The sequence below is a fragment of the Chiloscyllium plagiosum genome, chromosome 9 (assembly GCF_004010195.1).
Source record: "Chiloscyllium plagiosum isolate BGI_BamShark_2017 chromosome 9, ASM401019v2, whole genome shotgun sequence".
NCBI classification, from domain to species: domain Eukaryota; kingdom Metazoa; phylum Chordata; class Chondrichthyes; order Orectolobiformes; family Hemiscylliidae; genus Chiloscyllium; species Chiloscyllium plagiosum.
Window position 1 is genome coordinate 10,598,327 of NC_057718.1, and position 24,888 is coordinate 10,623,214.

A 24,888-nucleotide genomic window follows, 5' to 3' on the forward strand; every position below is an offset into this window, starting at 1 on the left:
ACCCCTCTCCGGCCTATCACCCTCACCTTAACCTCCTTCCACCTATAGCATTCCCAACGCCCCCACCCCAAGTCCCTCCTCCCTACCTTTTATCTTAGCCCGCTTGGCACACCCTCCTCATTCGTGAAGAAAGGCTTATGCCCGAAACGTCGATTCTCCTGCTCCTTTGATGCTGCCTGACCTGCTGTGCTTTTCCAGCAACACATTTTTCAGTTCAGATTTTTTATGCATTTTAAAATGTTTTATTATCTTTGCATTACTATTCAAATTTATTTAGAAGGTCACATCCAGGATTAAATTAGTTAATGAAAATTTATTTTCATTACCTATAAAGTAGGAGTTTACTGGAATGATACCTGAACTTCAGGTATTAACTTATGAAAAGAGATTATATAAATTAGGCCTGTTTTCTCTTGGATTTAGAAGGGTAAGAGGTGATCTTGTGGAATTTCTCAAAATACTAAGGCACATAGATAAAGACAAACTATTTCCATAGTTAGAATTAGGGGACACTGTCTGAGAATTAGGGTCAGACCATTCAGAAGAGATGCTAGGAAACACTTCTGCAAACAGAAGTTTCAAAATCTATTTCACAAATGGGAGTCCCAACCCTCGGACTCAGCACTGCATTCTTGACCCGACTTCTTCTTCCCGACCTCTCTGCCCCCAACCCCTCTCCGGCCTATTACCCTCATCTTGACCTCCTTCCACCTATCGCATTCCCAACGCTCCACTCCCAAGTCCCTCCTCCCTACCTTTTATCTTAGCCTGCTTGGTACAACCTCCTTATTTCTGAAGAAGGGCTTATGCCCAAAACGTCGATTCTCCTACTCCTTGGATGCTGCCTGACCTGCTGCGCTTTTTCAGCAACACATTTTTCAGCTCTGATCTCCAGCATCTGCAGTCCTCACTTTCTCATAACTGAATTAGTGGAAAACAATTAACTGTTTAAATGATATTGCGAAACTGGACAGCTTAATGCTCCCTAAAAACTAGTCCCATATGGAACTCATCCATGAAGAGTAAAAAGAAATTTAGCGAATTGAAAACCTAAGCTTCGTAGATCCAGAGGTTGCAGAGGACCAGATGGTGGCTAATGTGTTTCTTGTCCTTTTGAAAATGCTAATAGAAACGAAGAGTCTTTTCTGTGACATGCAATCTGGTTATGTGGGGGTAATTAGTTCCTTTTATAAAGAAATCTGTCCCAAAATATTGATTGTCATTTTACTTTAGTATAGAGAACACATGCAATAGTTATATTAACGATTAAATAGTTAAATTAAACTAGTGGAAATGCACAAGTTCTGAAGGAATATTAATCAAATACTTCATTGGTGTTCTTGACATGTTTTGCCCATCTAAATAAAGCTTCAAAAAATTTATCCATTTTTTTTTCCATTTATATATGCTATGTATTCATAGATCAAAACAAGAATGGAAGCAATGCCTAATCTCTACTTAATTTATTCAAATAATTTATCTTTCTGTCGAACAGTGAGCCATTTGCTGTCAGCATTCTGCTTCATTATATATTTCCCCCTTTCATGATTTCCCTTCTGTCCAAGTAGAATGAGCTTAAGATTCCAGAAGGTATCTTTTTAATGACCTTGGATGATATTTTCAAGCTGTCTGTCATTTTTTTTGATATCTGCTTTGACTTTGTGATTTGTGCTACAGTACAATGTAATCAGCCCAATAGATAATTCTTTGAAATGCTTCCAGAAACAATTTCAGAGCATTAATTTAATCTAAACAATGTGCAATTTTGAATCATGTAACATTTTTGATTGTCCAGCACACTTAAGTTGGAAAGATCATCCATCTGTTAGGACAAAAATTGTTTGCCTTCTCCAAAAGTAATTGGGGTCTGCAAAATCCATTTCTAATTGTTCACTTTGAATATTTTGTTTGATTTAGTTTCTTTCCAATGTACCTATTCAGAATTAGGTTTTTTTTTGTATCTGATAGGTGCAATGTAATTTGGGGTTCTTTGGTAACACCATTGTACTGAATATTAGCACAATATAGAAATGCAAGTTGTTTTGTTCAGTTCCTGATGCGTATGGAGTGAATTGCTGTCTGGAGACCGCTTGTGGTACCTCCAAGAAGGTGTGAAAATTAACCAGTTGTAGTTGGGTAGTCCTCAACTTTTCCTTAAGAAGCAATTGTGAGTATTGGTTGGAGCCTGGAAGTGGCCAGCTGCTTGGTTGGTGAACTTGTTAAACCACCTGATGGCAGAGCAGCATCAAATTTGTGAAAATTGAAATATTTTGAAACATATTTAAATGGTTTAGAAATTATGAATACTGTACATCTTTCCCCCATTGAACTAAATGTATATTTTTTGTCTTTAATTGTACAAATGTTATTCTGTTGAGTAAAACTTTAATTTAGTAAAATGCTATACATGTCTAAAGAAACTGCCAGTTTGCTCAGTTTACTGAATACTGTTTTATTTATCAGCTACCTCCACTCTTGTGATCCTCCAATAATCCATGGAAACCTGACTTGTGACACCATATTCATCCAGCATAATGGTCTCATAAAAATTGGATCTGGTAAGTATAAGAAAACCATTTATTGATATGTGTTGAACATGTATAGCAAAATAAAAGTTTATTTAAAAACCTGAAATTGATTTGGCCCATCAGGCTATTTTTTAAACTCAAATTTACAGGTCACTATATTGAAGTTAACGGATTAACAACATTATAATGAAAAATTATCAAAGCAATTTTTCACAAGTGCACTTAACAGTTGTCGCAATTGTGCAACAACAGCATGAGTGTGTCATAGACACACTAACAGCACTTAGCCCCTTCATATTTTGAGCATACGTTGATGGATGGATGGACAGTTCAATGGCTGCTTTTGCTGTTTCTACCTTCAGTGTTGTATACTTGAAATTTACACAGGTGCATTCAATATTTGAGAAGATCGTCAGAGGCCGTTTTGTGTGAGCCAAATCAATGTCAGCAGACAATTTTATGAAGAGAGGACATTATGAAGTGTTCACTCCTGCTTCAACTTGGTCATGACACTTTGTGCTGTTGTCTTTACTCAATTAACCTAGCACAAACCTGGAGTTGAACTGAACATCTTTGTTGTCCATGTGGGGCTGTATGTATTACAGCTGCTCAGAGAAGATGCTAATTTGGATCTACTTGCAAGTCTGCATTTTAAGGATCTGCATTTCTTTCTTGAGCTTTATTTTGGTTACTTAAAACTTGATGTGAGAGGTTTTCTTTTTCCCCTCCTGCCTGTACTGAATGTCTATTCAAATATCTGTTTCTTAACTTCTCCACAGCAGTTGTTTTAAATGGAGATCGCAAGTCGTCTGAAATGCATTTTTTTTGCATAATTTAAGTCACTTTGCATATTGGTGGTAAGCCATGTGCTTAGAGCAGAAGAGAAGGAAAAAATGAATTAGCTATGATGGAGAGTGGGCATTTGCAGCAAAAGTCATGATATGACTAATTTTAGGTTAATGTCAAAGTGACCTTTTGTGAGGATAATTACTGATTCTTTGCTATATTTTATATGTACAGTTCAATCAGGACATCATTATAATGGGAGTGAGTGAAAATGGTGCATTGCATTTTATGCATGGCTCAATTATGCATTTGTGCATGTTCCTTCAGATTGCCCAAGACCTTGAGGGAAAATCATAATATTGTCCATTTTAAACATCAAAGTTAGTAATGCAAACAGTTCACTTTTCATGGCCCAGCTTATGTTTTAAACATTGCTCAAAGTTTTCTACATGGTAACTGCAGTGTGTACTTTTCAACTGTCTGGCTTGTTGACTGAAGTGCATTGCCATGTGCCTCTTTACCTAATACATGGTTTTGCAAACTTTGTTTTTCATTGGGAATTTCACTTTCTTGTGCAGAATTATAGCCTAAATCTTAACCATTTAAATATTTAAGAAAGGTCAGATGGCACCTTGTTGCATAGGCATCTCTTGTTTTTCCTCCAATAAATTTCATTTGTTCAGGTTCAAAAATAAAATCAAATGCTTAAACAAGTGTGTGCCATTTTTTGAACAGAAAACAACGGATTGACCATCTCTAGGATCTGATACTGTTACAGTCAGCATGTATTAGATAGGTGTAGCTTTTGCATAGCCCCCTGCATTAGCAAGTACTTTTGCTCTTAAGATCATATATTGTGAGCCTTCAAGTCTTGACTCCTGAACACGGCTGATATGCAAGTTGCTGTAGTTCATGTGTCCAGAGGCTTGGGCGTGACACAGGAACTAGGAATAGGAATAGACTGTTCAACCGTCAGGTCCACTCTGCCATTCACAGAGTTCATTGCTGTTCTTCTGTTTCTATGTCATTTTATCATAACATCCTTTCATCTCATGATTTTTATAAGAGGAAATTTATCAAGCTGTCCCTTGAAGATATGCTGATTTGAATTTCCACAAACCTCTTGGTGACAGGGGTTTGAAGGTCACCCCTTTCTGAGAGGAAAGTCCACTTCACCTCAGTACGAATTGGTCCACTCTTTCATTTGACACCATGTCCTCTGATACTAGGCATTCCAATCATGGGAAACATCCTTCTTGTATCTGCCCTTTTGAGGCCTGGAAGAACTTGGTATGCTTTTGTGAGGTCATGCCTAATTTTTATATACTCTCAAATGTAGACCTCGTCTCCTACGCCTCTCCTCAAGGATAATCCTGTCATCTCTGGCGTAAGTCTGATGAACCATTGTAACACTGTGTGGCAGGAATATTCTTTCTTGAGTAAAGAGGAAAACTATACACCATACTTCAAGTGCAGTCTCTCGAAAGCTTTTTACGTTTGCAGCAAAACTTCTTTGTTTTTACGCTCAAATCCAGTCACGGTAATGGCCAGCATAAAATCTGCCTCCCTAATTGCTTGCTGCACATAAACTTTATCAGTTCCCAATCTTTCACCACTTAATAAATTGCCAACTCAGCCAGTTTAAATTCCCCTGAAGCTGCTTTGCATCCTCCTCCAACTTTCCTTCCAATCTCGTCTTGTGGCATCAGCAAACTCAGATCTTTATATTTGGTACTTGCATCAAATCATTGATATAGAGTATGAACAGATGGGACCAAAACATTGATCCTTAAGGTATCCCCTACTTGAAGCCTGTTTTTTGTCCATTAGCCAATTTTTAATTTACCTAAATATTTTACCCTATCTTGTGTGCTCACATTTGCTTTTAATCTCTTGTGTGGCATGTTATTGAAATCCTTCAGAAAATAGAAACAAATTGTATCCATTCATTTCCCTTGTGTGTTCTGCTCGTTACACTCAAAAAGAAATCTCAGCAGGTTTTGTCGGACATGGTTTCTCTTTTTATAAATCCATGTTGGTTTTGTTAATCAGATCTTTATTTTCTAAATATCTAGTTATTATATGGTTTAATATACACATCCCCAGTATTTTGCCTGTGGGATTTGACTCTGCTTGCACCTGGCAGTTCAACCCAAGGAGAATAATTTCTTACACCGCTTTCACCCTAAAGCAAGTCTGCTTGATCAAATTCAAAAACACTGTCGTGGCTTTGAGGGGGCATGGTTGGTGTTGGAAAGAAACTGAAATTTGTGTCAGCTGTTCCTTTTGAATCCCATCATTGTGCTTTAAAGAAGATAAAACTAATACAAACTATGACTAAACATCTTTTTCTAAGTTATAACCTTGAATGTTTGGAAGTATTATTTAAATATAGCTTTTGTTGTATCTTTGCACCATCTTCATGCTCCAAATATAGGCATGGTCATTATTGTGCATTATTCTTTGAATTACTAGATCACTTGCCTTTCAAAGGAGCAGTAGAATCATAACTGTTTATTTGACTTTTTTTTTTATTTTTGCGTGGTGCATGCATATACACATTGACATAAGAACGTGTTTTAAAGAATCTTCATTTGTTTAATGCATGTCGTCGTCAGACTTCAGTCTAATCAGTATGTTTGCCTCAGTATGTGAGGTGGTTTTCTCTCATCTTTTTCATTTGTGCATCATTACCGAGATTGTAACATTTATAACTATATCACTTAAATTGAGACATGATGGTTTGATAAGTAGAAGATTCAATAAGTCATAGGAAATAAGGGCAGTGAAGGAGTAAGGAATTCTACAGTAGTGATAGCAAATACAGTGTCAATGTGGATAGCAGTTATGAAGCTGTTTTTAAGTAAAAATGAACAGACTCAGTTTTGTATAGCAAAAGAGGCTGGAGGTGAGAATTTCATGTTCAGACAAGTTCATTGTTCAAGGATGCGTAACCTTGCTCTGCTTTTTTTTTCTTGACAAGTCTTCATAGCAAATGCTACTGCCAGAATTTACATCCTCATTTCTGTATTATATTTAATTTGTGCCTACCAGCTTCAGATTGCTATCATAAGGAGACTTAATCTTGGTATCTCCCCGTCAAGACACGTTAAATCTTTTGTTTCAATAATCTAACCTCCTATTCTTCTATACTCCAATGATTGAGCACACTGAGCTTACAATCTTTCCTCCTAAGTCAACCCCTTCCACCCAGGAATCAAATTACTGAGCCTTCTGAACTTCCTCAAAAGCAAGTAGATTCTTCTTTTAGATTAGAAAGTCAGTCTTATATTGCACTATTGATGACAGTTTCACCAATGGCTTGGACATTTGCAGCAAGATTTCCTTACTTTTATACTCCATGCCTTTTGCAATAAAACCTGACCTTTTATTTGCCTTCCTAATTGCAACTAGTACCTCCATGTTGAAGTTGAAACTTTATTGCTGGAACAGCACAGCAGGTCAGGCAGCATCCAGGGAACTGGAGATTCGACGTTTCGGGCACAGGCCCTTCTTCAGGAAGGGCCTGAAGAAGATTCCTGAAGAAGGGCCTATGCCCGAAACGTCGAATCTCCTGTTCCCTGGATGCTGCCTGACCTGCTGTGCTGTTCCAGCAATAAAGTTTCAACTTTGATCTCCAGCATCTGCAGACCTCACTTTCTCCTCCATGTTGAACTTCATGATTCATCTACAAAATCTGACATTGTTGTGCAACATTTTACAGTCTGTCTTCATTTTAAATAGTATGTTGTTCTTTCATTATTTCTACCATAGTGATCAAGATCGCATTTTCCCATGTTGTTCTCATCTGCCAAATTTTTACAACTTCACCTGATGAAGGAGCAGCGTTCCGAAAGCTTGTGATTTCAAGTAAACCTGTTGGACTATAACCTGGTGTCATGTGACTTCTAACTTTGTCCACCCTGGTCCAACACCAGCACCTCTGCATCATTTCATTCAGATCATTAATGTAGTCAACAATGAGGCTTCAGCACTGTAACACTCCTCTTGTTATAGTTTGTGAACCTCAAGATGACCCATTTATCTGCTGTTGCGTGTGCAGCTGCAAAATTTGGACATTCCACATGCCAGTACTTTGACTTCCAGTTCCAGGAACTGGTACTGCACACAGACCTCAGGTCTGTGCACTAGCAGGAATAGATAGGAAAGATAGGTTTCCTGTTGTTTAGTCCATCCTCTTTCCATGCTAAACTAATACCCCAGCAACATGACCTCTTATCTTAGAAACCTTTTGTATGATAACTTTTTAATATACCACATCCCCTGGTATCCTTTTTATCTATCCTGCTTGTTAAGAACATGAATCAAACTGTTAAACGTGGTTTATCTTTTGTACAGTGTTAACAGGATGATTAGAAATTCATAAAATCATATCATAACTATAATGAAACATTTCAGCATTTGCAAATAACAGGCTAACTGACCTATAGGTTCTACATTTACAATTTTATATTCTGCTGTGACACTTCCAGAAGCTTTGAAACTTTAGAACTTTACAACCAGTCTACCCCCTATCACTGCAGACATATATTTGAAGAATGTAGACTATCAAGTGTAGGAGACTTTTGGTCTTTATTCCATTTTAGTTTTCTTGGTGCATTTTTCTCTGATGTGTTTTAAGTTCTTCTTTATCTTTTGATTTTCCTACTATTCTTGGGGAAAGACAGAAGACATTCTGTGTAGACAGATGCAAAATTCTTGTTTGAAGTCTGGAGTATTTACTTAGTCATAGTCATGCAACATAAAAGAGGCCCTTTGGCCCATCATTGATCAATCTACACTAACAACTTTGCAGCACGTGGCCCATAGCCTTCAATGTTATGACCTTCCAAGTGCTTTTCCATATATTTATTTACGTTTTTGAGATTTCCTGCCTGTATTGCCCTCCCAGGCAGTGTGTTCCACATCTCCCCCCCCCCCCTCAGTCAAAAAGATTTCCTCCAATTTCCTCTAAGCCGCCTTCCCTTTACCCTAAAATTATGCTCCTTAATCACCACATTAATGTATCATGTTGCCTCCAGGGATCTGAGGGTAAGCATTCCAAAATCTGAGTATTCCTTTAAGCTTCCTAATGTACTGCCATTCATCAAGTAATCCATTGCCTTGTTACTTCTTCCAAAGTTCACCACCTCATGCTTATCAGGGTTGAATTGCTTGCTCCTGATCTGCCCATCTCACAAACGTCTATTTTTATTGACGTAGCTCCAACAACGCAAGCATGGACTCTCTCCAGGACAAAGCAGCTTGCTTAATTGACGCCACGTCCACAGACAGCTACTCCCTCCACCACAAGATGCACTGCAGAAATTTACCAAAGCTTCATAGACAACACCTTCCAAACCCATGAACATTTCCAACTAGAAAGATAAATGCAGCCAATACATGGGAACACCACCTTTTGCAAGATCCCCTCCAAGCCACTCACCACCCTGATTTGGAAATATAATGTCAGTACTTAACTGTTTGAGGTCACAGGGCCATAGAGTCATACAGCACAGAAACATGCCTTTCAACCCAACTTGTCCATGCAGACCAGGTTTCCTACACTGAACTACTCCTATTTGCCTGCATTTGGCCCATATTCCCCTCAACTCTTCTTATCATATGCCTGTCCAAATGTCTTTCAAACGTTGCAATTGTGTAAGCCTCCACCACTTCCACTAGAATCTTGTTTCATAAACACTATCTCATGTGAAAAAGTTGCCCCTCAGGTCCCTTTTTTAAAATCTTTTCCCCTCTCACCTTAAACCTATGCCCTCTAGTTTTGGACTTTTCTACTTTTGCGGAAAAGACCATCTCAGTTTACCTTATCTATGCACCTCCATGATTTTTTAAGTTCACCCCTCAGCCTCCTATGCTCCAGGGAAAAAAAAGTCTTAGCCTATCCAGCCTTTTTAACTGAAACCTTCCAGTCTCACTAATATCCCTGTAAATCTTCACTCCCTTTCCAGTTTAATAACATCATTCCTCTAGCAGGGCAACAAGCATAGTACAGTCACAAAGCTGGTCCCTTTGTTTTCTAAAAATTGTTCCTTTTCTTAAGGATACTTTGTTCTTGTCCTTTTTTCAAAGGGGTCATAAACAGCTCCGGTTTAGATTAGACTGGTTTGGTACAGAGATTAAGGGGTTTTGAGAGGCCTTTTTGATTATATGTAAATAGATGAGACGTCAGGCCAAAGTGGTCATGTTTTAGAAGTGACCTGTATAAAGAAGGGCTCGTGCCCGAAACGTCGATTTTCCTGCTCCTTGGATGCTGCCTGACCTGCTGCGCTTTTCCAGCAACACATTTTCACCTCTGATCTCCAACATCTGCAGTCCTCACTTTCTCAGCGGAGTAGTTCAGTCCAGAACTAGTTAGAAATTCAACTATGTGGAAACAGGTTCTCTCTCTCTCTCCTTCTGCCCTTCTAACTTCAACCTGTTGCATTGTTACTGTTTTTTTTAAGGGGGTTTGCTTATTGGGACTGTTGTGTATATATTCAGAACTGCATAATTAAGTCTAAGTTGGATAGACTGAGTTCTGTGGGGATTCTTTATTCTGTCCTTTGTGTTTCATTGTATATGTGTGAATAAATTTTTGTCTGTTCTAAAACCTGGTAGTTTACCTGGAGTAAGTTGGCTACGTTTATGTTCACTATATACTTAGCGAAACAAATTGCCAACTTATGGTTTGGGCTGCCTGCTTAAGAATGTTTTGAGAGGTCTGGCTTAGTCAGTAACAGTATGCAATATTCCAAATGTGGCCTTACCAACTTCTTGTATAGCTGTAACGTGACATTCTAACTGCTTTGATTAATGAAGGCAAGCGTGCCAAATACTACTTCAGTCTGTCTACCTGTGACACCACTTTCAAGGAACTATATAGCTGCATCCCTAGGTGTCCCCAGAGCCCTAACATTAACTGTGTAGGTCCTGTTTTGGCTTGTCTTACCAGAAGACAATATCCTGCATTTATCCAAATTAAACGCCATCTGCCATTTCTCAGCTCACTGGCCCAGTTGTTCAAGATCCCGCTATACTCTTAGAAAACCTTCTGTACTGTCTGCTATGGTACCAATTTTGGTGTCATTTACCAACTTATTAACTATGCAGCCTATATTCTTGTCCTTGGAGATGCATTGACTCCCTCCTTCAGGATTTTCTCCAATAGTTTGTCAATCACTTGTCAGACTCACTTGTCTATAGCTCCTTGGTTTACCCCTGTCACACTGTTAAAGTGGAACCACAGTAGCTATCCTCCAGCCCTCTGGCAGCTCCCCTTGGCCAGCCAGGAATGTAAAATTTTGGGTTAGAGCCTCTAATTTCCTCCCTTGTCTTCCAAAGCGAGCTGGGGTTTTGTCCACTTTGAAATCTGCCAAAGCCTCCAATGTCTTCCCATTCTCTCATTCCGTTGAAGAACATCTTAGTCCATCTTCCTACTTCTATACCTACATCCTGCATCTAAGTGAAGACCAGTAAAGTACTGAAGTCTTATTATTGTCCTCTGATTTCACACGTAGACACCTCAGTGGTCCCAAATGGGCACTACTTATTCCCTAATTATTCTCTTCTCCTTTACAGGATATCATGGGATTCTCCTTAATTTTACCCACCAGTGTTTCTTCATGTCCCTCTTTGTCTCCTAATTGCTTTCTTAAGATTCCCCTTGCACCTTCTGTACTCTTTTAGATCCTCTGTTCACTTGCTCCCTTTGTACCTATTAAAAGCCTCTCTCTTCCTTCTTACCCAATCCTAAATGTTCATAGACAGCCAGAGTTCTCTGGGCTTGTTGCTCCAACATTTCACCCTAAAGGGAGCATGTTGGACCTGTACATTCCCCATTTCCTTTTTGATCACCCCGGCTATTCTATTGTAGATTTACTCCGAAGCAGGAAGTCCGCCCCCACCACTTAACCCACCCACGTAAGTCCAAAACCTTTTCTGTAGGCTATCTCTTTCCTTGAACATAATGGGGCTGTTAACATGGTCACAAAAATGCTTACCGATTTTGTCACATTGTCTTAAATGCCACCTTAACCACCTGCTAAATTAGAACCAGAATTGTCTCCCTTGTTGGACCTTCTGGGTGTAACATAACATAAAACCCTGCAGAATACAGTTCAAGAAATCTATCCTCTCTCAACCCTTACGCTATGACTACCCCAATTAATGTGTGGAAAGTGGAAGTCCCCTAATATAATGTCCCTAATGTTATTGTCACACATCAGTGAATTATCTGCATATATGTCCCCTGCTGACTGTTTGACAATATCACTGTCCCCTTTTTATTCCTAAGCTCTACCCACAAAGCTTCATTTGAGGACCCTCCCAAGGTATCATCTCTCGCTACTGCAATAACTGACTCATTAATTAATAATGCAATATCACCAACACTGTCTTGTCTGAAGACCCTAATATAATTTTGAGTTGTCAGTCCTGCCCATCTGTCAACCACGTCTGTGTTGGCAGCAATGTCTCCATTCCACATATTAATCTGCGTCCTTAACTCATCTGTCTTCTCTATAATACTCCTAATATTAAGGTAGAGGCTGTCCAATCTCTCCTTATTCCCTTGAATCACAGCAAGGCTGAATTCCCTGCATTCTTGTTACTTTATTATGCTGCATCCCTATTAGAGTCCCTTGCCCTTAATAAACTAATTTAAACTCCTCCCAACAGCATTGATAAATCTACCCACAAGGATGATGGTTCCATTCTGGTTCAAATGCAGACCATCGCACTTGCACAAGTCCCAACATTCCCAGAAACAATCCCAGTGAGCCAGAAATCTAAAATACTCTTGAGTCACACATTCAATTGCATTATTCTCCATTCTCCATTTGTTTTTCATTGTTAATTCATCAGTCTCGTTTTCTATGTGACCGTTGCTTACTTTGGCTACTTACTTTCTTTATCATATTTGTAGAAGCACAAACTGTGTGTTTGTTACTTTTTGCCAGATTTCTCTTACTCATTTGGGTGGACACATTAGAATATTTTTCCCAGTCTTCTGGTTATCTAATAATCTTCACCGTATTGTGGTTTCTTAGTTAATTTGATGTCATTCTTCATTAGCTGTACATGTTTTGTCTTTCTCATATAGTCTTAAATTATGAAACATCTCTCCTTAAATTTCTAATCCTGTTTACATAACACATTTCCTTACCAATTTTTCTTTTTTTTTTCCCAGTCTGCTTTAGCTATCTCATTTTGGATTTCTTTTGTTAAAATTGAAGGTGCTCAATTCAGGCCCATGTTTCTTGCACTCAGACCCCATGTGAAATTTTTCCTGTTATGATCACTATTACCTAGAGGATTGTTCGCTATGAGATTTTAGATTTTAATCCTGAATCAATGAATATGACAGATCTCAAAAAGCAGTTCTCATGTCATACTTAACATGACATGATATGATTACAGCTGTATCACAAAAATTAACCTCAGCAGCCTGCACACCAAAGACCAGTACAAAAGATAATCAGATAAATTTTACTTTCCCCTATTTTCACTTTACTAAATGGTTGTTTATTCTGGTAAAAATGGATAGGAATTTAGGGATAGATGTTGCAGTTCTAGATTTGGAACTAGATTTATTAATATGGGCAGGATATAAATACACTCAACCTCCTTTAACATGAGCAATAATGTAGTTGCTGCTTTGAATACCATGACAATGTTTTGAAGGAATTAAGTAAAGGGATTGTTGTGTTTACAGGGAAATTAGGATACAAATATACACATGTTGAATAGCATTATGAACAAATGAGTACTGACCAGTTTTGATCATGACACTTCAGAAAGAATATATGTGCTTTTTAGAGGGGACAGACCACCATGCCTTTTGCTTCAGGGCCTATGGATAACAGTAGTGTTTGAGTGTAGTTTGTTGACTACTTTTCTGGGCTGTTGCAGTCTTGGTGAAGACACTCCAAACCAGTACCAGATGAGAAATTTTGAGCCATCTGACTTTTGGTCCATCGATTTATATCAAATTTATAGAATGTTTCCAAATGCAATTTGTAACTTTGAATTGGAAAATGACAGTTGTTTAACATTTTGTTCTTTCTCTGTTTATGATGTGGAGGTGCTGGTGTTGGACTAGAGTGTTCAAAGTCAGAATCCACAGGACACCAGGTTATAGTCCAACAGATTTATTTGAAATTGCAAGCTTTCCCTCGTCAAGTGGACTTCACCTGATGAAGGAGCAATGCTCCAAAAGCTTGTGATTTCAAATAAATCTGTTGAACTATAACCTGGTGTCCTGTGAATTTGACTTGCTTTTTTTTTAATGCTAGCAGTTGCAATGGTGAGCCTCATAACTGAGTTACTGTTACTGTGTACTGCAGCAGTTTGGTTATACTGGTTACATTGTCGTCATTAAGCTAGATATTTTAAAATTCCAGGTTATTATTGAATCCATAGTTCTTCGTGTGTAAACAAGAGAATTTGTTAAGAATGAGACTTAACCAGTGGTAGTCATCCTCTTGCTGCATTGACATGGAACTGTTAAGCTTTCACAGCATCTAGTTTTTGTTTTCTTGTTTGCTTGGTAGCTTTTAAAGTTTTCTCACTTGTGTAAAACTAGTTCTAGCATTTATTTAACTTGTATTTTTATCCTCTGTCTCACTATCTGGTATACTTAGTCTGTGCCTTGTATTCATCAGTGCGCTTGGGACAGAATAAATTAAACTGGATTGTAACAATGAGTTACACAAATGATTTGAGAATATTTGTTGTGTTTCTGGAATTAGGATACAGATGGTGAAGTTAACATCAATTGTGCAGGGAGCAACAGGCTTGTTTGATCATAGTTTTTCACCATTGAAATAATGCCCGTAACACACAGAGACTTGGAGGTATTTGCACACAAAATGCAAAGCTGGCACACGTGCAGCAGGTAATCAGGAAGGCATTGGAATGTTGGTTCTTCTTTCAAGGAGCGCAAGAATAGGAAAGTCTTACTGCACCTGCACTAGGTGCTGCTGAGATATCGTGGTGCACTTAGAGCAGTTTTGATCCCCTTATTTTAGTAAATATCTCATTTCATTGGAAGCACATCTGAGAAACCTCACCAGGATGATCCCTGGTCTGGATGGATTGTCTTATGAACTAAGGTTGAACATGTTGGGACTCCACTCATTGGAATTTAGAAGAATGAGAGTTGATTTCATTGAAACATATGGGATTTTTAAGAGGTTTGACAGGGTAAGTGCTAAGAGACTGTTTCCCCTGTTGGGAAGGTCTAGGATCAGAGATCATAGGCTCAAATTGGCACCTTAAACTTATTTGAAGGCTGAAATGAGGAATTTCTTCTGAGGGTTGAGAGTCTTTGGAACTCCTTACTGCAGAGAACTGTGGGGTCTGAACCCTTGTATATATTTAAGACTGAGATTCTTGATCAGTCGACAAATCATGGATTGTGGGGTAGACGCAGGAAGGTGAATGTGAGGGCTATCGGATCAGCCATGATTCTGTTGAATGGGGGTGCAGGCGCAAGAGGCTGAATGGCCAGCTCCTTTTCCTGTTTCTAATGGTCTTATATGGCTTTTCTTGTCTTCGAGCTGAATTCCAGAGGTGAGGTGTGAAGTGACTTTGCTTGACTGAGCCTGGCATATGGGCATCAAGCAAAATTGAAGCTATTGGCAATTGGGTCAAGATGTCTATTGGCTGAAGACCTATATCATGGAGTCACGCAGCATGAAACAGACCCATTGGTCCAAATCGTCCGTACCAACCAAGTTTCCCAAACTAAACTGGTCCCACTTGGCTGCAATTGATCCATATCCCTGTAAACCTTTCCTATTCATGTATCTATCCAAATGTCTTTTAAATGTTGTAACAAAGAACAAAGAAAATTACAGCACAGGAACAGACCTTTCAGTCCTCAAAGCCTGTGCCAATCCAGACCATTTATCTAAACCTGTAGCTTATTTTCCAAGAATCTGTATCCTTTGGCTCCCTGCCCATTCATGTATCATGTACTCAATACCTTGTCCGATGACTGAAAGCATGCCGTATGCCTTGTTGACCACTCTGTCGATCTGCCTTGCCACCTTCAGGGTACAATGGACCTAAACACTCAAATCCCTCTGTACATCAAATTTCCCCAGGGCTTTTCTATTTACCATATAATTTGCTATTGAATTGGATCTTCTAAAATGCGTCTACTCTGTCTCCTATTGCTCAGCTAGTTCTTTATCCATCTAGCTAATACACCCTAGACCCCATGCAACTTCACTTTCTCCATCAGCCTACCATGGGGAACCTTATCAAAAGCCTTTGTGAACTCCATGTATATGACATCTACAGCCCTTCCCTCATCAATCAATTTTTTCACTTCCTCAAAGAATTCTATTAAGGTGGTAAGACGTGACCTTCCTGGCACAAAACCATGTTTCCTATCACTGATAAGCCCATTTTCTCCCAAATGTAAATAGATTTTATCCTTCAGTATCTTCTCCAGCAGCTTCCCTACCACAGATGTCAGGCCCACCAGTCTATATTATCTGGATTATCCCTGCTGCCCTTCTGAACGAAGAGGACAATATTAGCAATTCTGCAGCCCTCTGGGATCTCTTTCATGTTCAAGTATGCTGCAAAGATATCTGTTAAGGCCCCAGCTCTTTCCTGTCTCGCTTCCCTTAGTAACCTGGGATAGGCCCCATCTGGACCTGGAGATTTGTCCACCTTGATGCCTTTTGGAATACCCAATGCTTCCTCCCTTCTTAAGCCGACTTGATCTAGAGTAATCAAACATCTATTCCTAACTTCAGCATCCATCGTGTCCCACTCCTTGGTGAATACTGAACCAAAGTACTTATGTAAGAATCTCATCCGTTATCTCTGACTCTACGTATAACTTCCCTCCTTTATCCTTGAGTGGGCCTGTCCTTTCTCTGGTTACTTTCTATTACTCTCTCGCTCCTTATATATGAATAAAAAGCTTTGGGATTTTCCTTAACCCTGTTTGCTAAAGATATTTCATGACCCCTTTAAGCACTCTTAATTCCTCATTTAAGATTGGTCCTACTTTCCCGATATTCTTCCAAAGCTTTGTCTGTTTTCAGTTACCTGGACCTTTTTATGTATGCTTCTTTTTTCTTCTTAGTCTCACAATTTGCATCTACCACTTTCTCTGGCAGTTCATTTTTACATACGAACCACCGTCTGGAGGAGGTTGCCCCTTGAGTCCCTTTTAAATCTTTTTCCTCTCACCTTAAAATATGCCCTCTAGTTTGAACTCCCCTACACTAGGGAAAAGACATTTGCTATTCTCTTTATCTAGGCCCTTCATGATCTTATAAATCTCTATAAGATCTTCGCTCAACCTCCAATGCTTTAGTTAAATTAGTCTCATCTTATCTCTTATAATTCTAACCCTCTCCAATTTAATAATATCCTTCCTTAGCCCAGTGACCAGAACTGTAGACTGTATTCCAATAATGGCTTCACCAATGTCCTGTACAACCTCAACATGATGTCCCAACTGCAATGGTCTGAGCAATGAAGGCAAGCATGTTTTGCGAGTTTTAAGATTTGTAGCTCAGGTTGAGGTTCTGGATGTACGTTTGCTCGCTGAGCGGGAATGTTCATTTCCAGTCGTTTCGTCACCTAACTAGGTAATATCTTCAGTGAGCCTCCGGGCGAAGCACTGTTGATAATTCCTGCTTTCTATTTATATGTTTGGGTTTCTTTAGGTTGGTGACACCATTTCCTGTGGCGATGCCATTTCCTGTTCTTTCTTGGGGGGTGGTAGATGGGGTCTAACTCTGTGTTTGACGATAGAGTTCCAGTTGGAATGCCTTGCTTCTAGGAATTCTCATGCATGTCTCTGTTTCGCTCATCCTAGGATGGATGTGTTGTCCCAGTCAAAGTGGTGTCCTTCCTTATCTGCATGTAAGGATACTAGTGAGAGAGGGTCATGTCATTTTGTGGCTAGTTGATGTTCATGTATCCTGGTGGCTAGTTTTCTGCTTGTTTGTCCAATGTAGTGTTTGTCACAGTCCTTGCATGGTATTTTGTAAATGACATTAGTTATGCTAGTTGTCTGTATAGAATCTTTCAAGTTCATTAGCTGCTGTTTTAGTGTGTTTGTGGGCAACCGTGATGCCAAAGAGTCTGAGTAGTCTGGCAGTCATTTTAGCATGCTAAATACCTTAATTACCCTGTCTACATGTGACACAATTTTCAAAGAGCTATGTACCTGAACCCCTTAGATCTCTCTGTTAAACAACACTTCCCAGGGGCCTACTATTAACTGTATAAGTCTTGCCCTTGTTCGTTTTACCAAGATGTTAAACTCCATCTGGCACATCTCAGCCCATTGGCCCAATTGATCAAGATCTCTTTGTAATATTAGATAACCACCTTCACGTCCACTGTAGCACCAAGTTTGGTATTATCCGCACACTTACTAACTATGCTTTCTATATTCTCATCTGAATTGTTTATATAAATGACGGTGCACCTAGTACCGATCCCGGTGGAACACAGCTGTTACAGGCCTATGATCCAAAAAGCAACCTTCCACCTCCACCCTTTGTCTCTTACTATTAAACAGTTTTTTGCATCTAATTGGCAAGCTCTGAGTCTCTTGTGATCTAACTTTCCTGATCAGTGTATGATTTGGAATCTTGTCAAAAGCTTTCCTAAAATCCATGTAGATAACAGTTACTGCTTTGCCTTCATCAATCCTTCTGGTTATATCCTCAAAAAAACTAGATCAAGCTTGTAGACACAATTTCCCATGCTGGTTATCCTTAATCTGTCCTTGCCCCCTCCAAATGCATGGAAACCCTCTCTCTAAGAATCTCCTCCAGAAACTTCAGCTGCAGGAATTAGACCCAACTATCAGCTGTTTGGTCAATAACCTTGTGTACAACGCAAGGTCAGAATTGGAAACATTCACTGATGATTACAATCCTTGGCATCATTCACACGCATTGGATACTGAAACTCAGTGTTTATGTTGCAAGACAAATGCAAGTTTGTGCTCATAAAATGATAGGTAATATGTATTTCAACCATCACTTGCATTCACTAATATTACCATTACTGAAAAGTTGTCCTGGCGATTGCCATTAACCAGAGACTTGACCCGGTCAACTAGATAATAAATTCTGGAGTAAAAGCAAATGGCTGGAGAACAGCTTTGGCTGGAGAATAGCTTTGGCAACATCTCTGGAGAGCGAAACAAAGTTAATGCTTCAAGTCTGATATGATTTCTTTGAACTCAAGGGGCTGGGAAATGATGGTTTTTATAAATTGTTGACAAAGGGGGAGAAGGAGCAAGTAGAACAATGGTAAGCATCCAGAGCAAAAGTGGTAGGGGGGGTTTGGTCGGATCAAAAGAGAGGTAATCTAATGGAAGACAGTGTTCATGCAATGTTCATTCAGCATGAATGCATCAAAATTTTCTTTAGTGCCATGAGAGCTCGGTTTGCCTTTTGCTCTGGGCATCTTTTACCATTTATCCCCTTCCCCTTTTGTCAACAGCATGAAAAGAATGAAGTTCCAGATTCCTTCAGTCCCAAAGAAGTTGAATTGGACTCTATATCATGTTCATTTCTCTCCACAGATGCTGCCAGATGAGTTTGTACAGCACTTTTGATTTTATTTTTGGTCTCCAGCATCCCCAGTACTATACTTGGCTTTTAAACAAATACTGTAGCTCAGAGGCTGGGGAACACTGCCAAGGGTGGCTCACTTTCCACTTTCCCTTTCCCTAAGCCTATCCACCACCTGAGATATGATTAATGGACTATTATTCACCTATTATCCAACAGTAATCGAACTTTATTCAGCTGACTACTCTGGAAGTCTGTGCCTCAGAGGGGTGGTGATTGGAGTTGTTGAATATTTTCGAAGATGGAGGTAACCTCTTATTATCCAAGGGAATCCATGTTTATCATGAGTAGGGGGAATGTTAAACTTGAAACATAGCAAATCAGCTATGACCTTTATTGAATGATGGAGCAGACTTGGTCCAATTTGCATTGTTGTGCTTATTCGCATTCTATTTTTCTCGTTTTTTAAGTAATGACTTTGCAAGAATTAAGTAATTGTTGAATTTGTTTCCTTGTCCTTTTCACGTAGACAAATCCATATTAAAACAATTCGCTGTTTAAAGCAATTCCTCATACCAACAAAGTATCTGCAAATTGATGGAAAAATGCGTATGCTTCTGTTGTAGCAATAGGAGAAAGTGAGGTCTGCAGATGCTGGAGATCAAAGTTGAAACTTTATTGCTGGAACAGCACAGCAGGTCAGGCAGCATCCAGGGAACAGGAGATTCGACGTTTCGGGCACAGGCCGAAGAAGGGCCCGAAACGTCGAATCTCCTGTTCCCTGGATGCTGCCTGACCTGTGCTGTTCCAGCAATAAAGTTTCAACTCTGTTGTAGCAATAGCCTTACTTAAAATCTGACTTATTTAGACAGAATTCTTTGTGTTCCAAAATTGTTGAATAAATATTAATTGAATCATCCCCTTTTGTGATGCTGCCTAACGTCAATAGATGACCTCCTGTCAATATAACAGATTACTATTTATAAATGTTTTTTTTTAAAAACGTTGTTGTGCTATTCCATGAATATTAACAAAAAAACACCATGTTACCCTTTTGGTAACAGAACTTCCAACTCTTTCCCAGAAATTCTTGCTAGTTTATAAAGTACAGATCTACGTAATAACAGGTTAGGGTTTCATGTATTGCCGAAATGTAATTTGGAATCCATTCAGAACATTGTTTACATTTGACTTTTTTTTGGTAAAGTTCATTTAAAATTAAAACACATTGATTCAGTTTCCTTTGTTTTGGCATCATTTGATCATCTGCTAGTACCGGGTGACACACACTATGGCTTCTGTTAACTAGATGATAGCTCTTTGGCTGAAAGCTACCAAGGATTTGATCATTTTTCTGAATCAATTCTCTGGTTGTTTTTAACAGCCTCTCACTCAGTACAGGAAAGATCAGAAGTTTAAAGGAGTAACAAATCCTCTGTTGCTCGAGTTCTGATTCAGTGAGTTGGTAATCCTGTCTACAGAAACAATGAATGACTTTGGTTTCTGATAGTCTTGTTGCAAAATACCACTTTGAAGATCTCTGTTAAAAGTTGAAGTCCTTTTATTCAAGAGCTGTTAAAAGCCTATTTGTTGAATTTTTGTGTGGTATGCAGAATTTCATAATTGACTGGCTTCCATGGAAAGAACTATTCCAACTTTCATAGAGATTATAGCCAAATATTCCTCTTGTTCCTAGGGTGAGGCAATTTTTCAATGCTGTAAGCCAGCATATTTTTATACGGTGATGCAACTTAGGTCTGTAGTTAATTATAGTTGGCAGTTTGACAGGGTATTATTATTCGGTTGCAAGTAATCTACGGTTTTATTGTGTGAAAGATACTACTCTAGAATTCCATCTTGGTGTAGCTTTTAAATGATATGCCCAGTTTTGAGTCCACGTTTGAGAGTTTGGACCTCTGACCTGGAGAATAAATTTTGATTAAATTGATCATGTAAAGTTGTCCATTGCAAGTTGTTGAGGTTCAGGAGTAGCAACCTTAGTGTTTAAAGGCTTCTTTAATATCTTGGACCAAAGATAGACTAACATTCAATTTTTAAGGGAAGTTATCACAGATTAACAGTTCTCAGTAAAGAACATCAATAAGTATTAAGTTCCAGTGTTTCTACATTGCATTTCAAGGTAGCACATTCCTATTCCTCCTGTTGAAAAATACTGCTCAGCAAAATCCCCATGGGTTCTTCAGTTAGCATTTCATGGGCAATTAGGGACGGGCTATAAACGCTGACCTAGCTAGCGACATCCACATCCCATTATCAAATTTGAAAAAATTATTTTGCATTTTTGGAAAGACTAGCAAATTGGACTTAATTGGTGGCTTTCTCGATTGTTCTTCATTCCTGATGCTAACTCGTAAGTGTTTGTTTCATTACTTGTGGTCAATCTATATTAAGAGCAATGTAGGGTTTCCATTCATGAGTGAGGACAATCTGAAGGGTGTATCATGCAGCAATTCCAAATAGTCAGAGGGAGGGGATTCTTGTGTGCAAGATTTGCCTGTCTTGAAAATGTTGGTATCCGTATATTTCTCTCTCAAATGTCCTTGCAGTCTCAAAAGAGACATTCAAAGCATAGGTGAGAAGGGAGATGTAGCAGGGACTTGTTCTCGTGTGTAAAGTGCCTATTTGATTTTTAGCATGCGAGAGTTCAGTGAAATTTTTGAACTGTACGTTCACTTCCAATCTGAAAAATGACCATTTTGAAGTCGGGAGATTTTTCTATTCTTAGAAAACTATCAATCTCTAATGAATTTGCATAACTCAAAAAATTATCCATTATTGTCCACCACCCTGTCTTGTCTTCATTCTGTTTAAAATTAACAAATGAAGGCCATCTTCATGGTAGACTAAAAGAAACTGTAGAAAATCTCCATTTGACCAGATTATTATGGTAAGTGATTTCCTCTTAAGATGAGGGCTGAATTGCTATACAGTATGTAAACTTTTGTTCAGCTCACATTAGTGAAATTATAAGTTAACCAAAAGTGAGTTAAACAAGAGTATTGCACCAATATATTTCATGTATTCACAAAACTCCTTTATCCCCCATCCTTCTTTTGGTTTATTTTCCTTTTACTCGCCTCCTTCATGTCTTCTACCCTCTTCTGTCTTCCATAGCCCATCCCAACCCCCCACCCCATGACCTTCTCATCACACCCCACTGCCACCATTTTTTCCATCTAGCTACAGTATAGGCAGTGTCTTGTTTTGAAGCTTTTGGTGGTTCTAACCCAGCTGTTGTATTTGCGAATGCTCGCTGTTCCATCACTCATCAATTTCTTGTTTTATTTCCCCGCTTACGGCCGCTCTGTTGCGAACAGTCTTTCATAGGATATTTGCTAATGGTGAGATACTTCTCGGCTCCTGTGATGTGACTGTGTATTGTTATGTTTGTCTTTTAGCTTTTAAAATGTGTTAGTGTAAGCAATTTATGTTGGGAATGCTTAGCAGTCTTAGCTCTTGCATGAGTGCATGTGTTCACTTTACGAAAGCAATGTTGGCTTTATATGGAGTTTGTAACCCTTGTATTGTAAAATGACATGAGTTCCATAAAATGACACCTGACTAAGCTTTGTCCTCTTCATGTGGATGTGCCAGCAGAGTCTGGCAAGTGACTGTTCTTTGTTAAGAGTTAACGTTCTCGAGCAAAATGTGTTCTGAATGAAAATTGTCTTTTGCCCACTTGTTCATGCACAGAACAGAAAATCACCATGGACTTGTAGTTTTTCGATTTGGAGCAAACACTGTGTGTGTATGTGTATGTGCGTGTGTGGTGGGACAGCGGCGCAGCATCCAATTAGCTTTGTGAACTCTGAAGCAGTAATACCCAATGTAGAGTTCTGACGATATTAAAACAACCTTACTCCCAAATCTGAAAAGATTCTTTGCCCTTTTCATCCTCATTGAGGGCTTGTGGTTTTCAAATCTCAAAATTGGAATCCCAGTTGAAAATAGTTTGCAAACCACTGACCATTTCAGGTTCCAGAAAGACCAAATCTTTGCAATTACTAAAATATAAAGTTTCAAAATATGTTTGTATTGATTTTAGTCAGTACATCATTTGTACCACAGCTTCCAGCAGGCAGAGCGGAAGGCTCTTCCGAGAGGTAAACATTTACCATGATCCAAATATTCAGAGGATCTTTTTCAGTTGCCATTCTTCAAGACAACGTGACCATTTATTCTTTTTGGAAAAAATACTTGCTGAGAAGTACATTAATTGAAGCAGACAAATTGCTGTGATTGGCAAGCTCTGAGATTGCAATCCTGTTGGTACAGAGAGAGAGAGAGTACTTTTATTTTTGTCCAGCAATTGCCCAACCAGCTCATTGAGACTTTTTTTTAGTTAACTTACACTTTGATACACTCTCTTGGCTTGGCTTAGTGATAGCTCACAAACCTCTTGAATTCTGAAGGTTGTGGGTTCAACCCTAATTCTAAGGCTGTGGTCACATAGCCTAGGTTGGTGTTTCACTGTAGAGAAATTGCACAATTAATATTGTACCTGGCTGTTGGTGTAGCAGGATGTGTAATCTCATGATAACCTCTTTAAGGACAAAACACCACTTCACCAGTGAAGTGACCAATATCTATCCCTCAGTCATCTGGTTATTGATGTAATTTCTATCTGTGGGACCTTGTTTTGTATAATGTTTGCATAAACACAAAGCAGTTGATTTCAAAACTAGCTCATAGAACAGTACAATATAGGAACAGAGCTTTCAGCCTTCATGAACTGTGAATCACACTGTAATGTCCCAAGAATGTGAACAGTGGTATATAAATGCAAGTTCACTTCTTTAAAGAATTAGTGTTTCAAAAGTAAACTTTTGATTGCTAATTCAAGACATTCCAGTCTTGTTAAGGGCAAGTGTTAGTTTAAACCAACAGTTCTTGGATATATTTGCTGTTCTCTTTTTTTTTTGGTGCCAGTTACTGGTCTTGAATTGGATGATAGTTTGACAAGAAAAGTGTTTGCAAGTTTCTGTGAAAATTAATTATCATCCACTCCACACACTGGCTCATTCTGCTAATACAGTGCTAATTCCTTCGGGTTGAAATCAAGAAGTCATCCCTTCTCTGGTTCAAAGTTCATGGGGAAAATCATTCTACTGACTTCCTTCAACAGAAGCATCGCATGAGATTACCATATTCGTGCTTCCATGTCACTTTAAAGTGTCTTTTGCAGTTAGTTAACGTGGCAGAGCCTAACATGTTGGATGCTTTTCACAGATGGCAGATATATTTCTGTACACAATAGAGATACCTTTTTTCTTAATTCTGAACAATATTGCCAGCTTCTGCAATATCATGCAATGGCTTTGTCATAAACTTGTGCTTTATGACCCTTATGGAAACAAAATGTTGGCTGGGTTCGAAACTGTTCGAGAAGTTCAAGAATAACGTACAAGTCAGTAATAGTATTTAATCCCTTTGACAGTCCACTTTTGTATAAATTGCTGCTAAAGGTTTTGTAAAATGGGTGAAATTATGGATTTTAATGAATCCAGTGTATCAGTGAAATAGTTTGCCTGCTATTAAAATTGTACAAAACAGAACTACAAACCTCCTAATTACTGTTAAAGTTTATACAGTGGAAAAATACATTTAATTGTGCAAGCAGTTAGTCAGTAGCTCTTTACTTCTGTTGGTTCTTACTCCAAAACAATCATTTCCACCTGTTCAGATTTTGGATTTACTCTGTTTATTTGATAACTTTGAATTCTCTTGAATCTCATTTTGATTTTGAGCAAATTGATCTTTAAATAAACTAGTTCTCAATTCCAAATTTCATCAATGCAGGCTTTAAACAGGCATTTGTGGAGAGAGCAAGAGGTCATGTTTCAGATTAATAACCTTGCATCAGAAGTTACAAGTAAACTGCCTGCACACATGCTTCTTGATCTGAATATGCACCACATTTATTTACTATTTATTTTCTAATTTCTAGCAAAAAGAATGTTTCTTAAAATCTGCTTTCAGCCATTGCA

The 24,888-nt window shown here is 38.7% G+C and overlaps 1 protein-coding gene across 2 annotated transcripts in view; it reads left to right on the forward strand.

The window, feature by feature from the left end:
* The window catches only part of nrbp1 (nuclear receptor binding protein 1), a 111,379-nt gene that overhangs the window by 40,173 nt on the left and 46,318 nt on the right, over positions 1 to 24,888 (forward strand). Inside the window, exons 6-7 of one of the 2 annotated variants that reach the window (XM_043695360.1) lie at positions 2,464 to 2,558; positions 22,219 to 22,242. In XM_043695360.1, coding sequence (XP_043551295.1) covers positions 2,464 to 2,558; positions 22,219 to 22,242 — 119 coding nt within the window. The remainder of the gene's footprint in view (positions 1 to 2,463; positions 2,559 to 22,218; positions 22,243 to 24,888) is intronic. The other variant, XM_043695361.1, reaches the window with a different exon arrangement.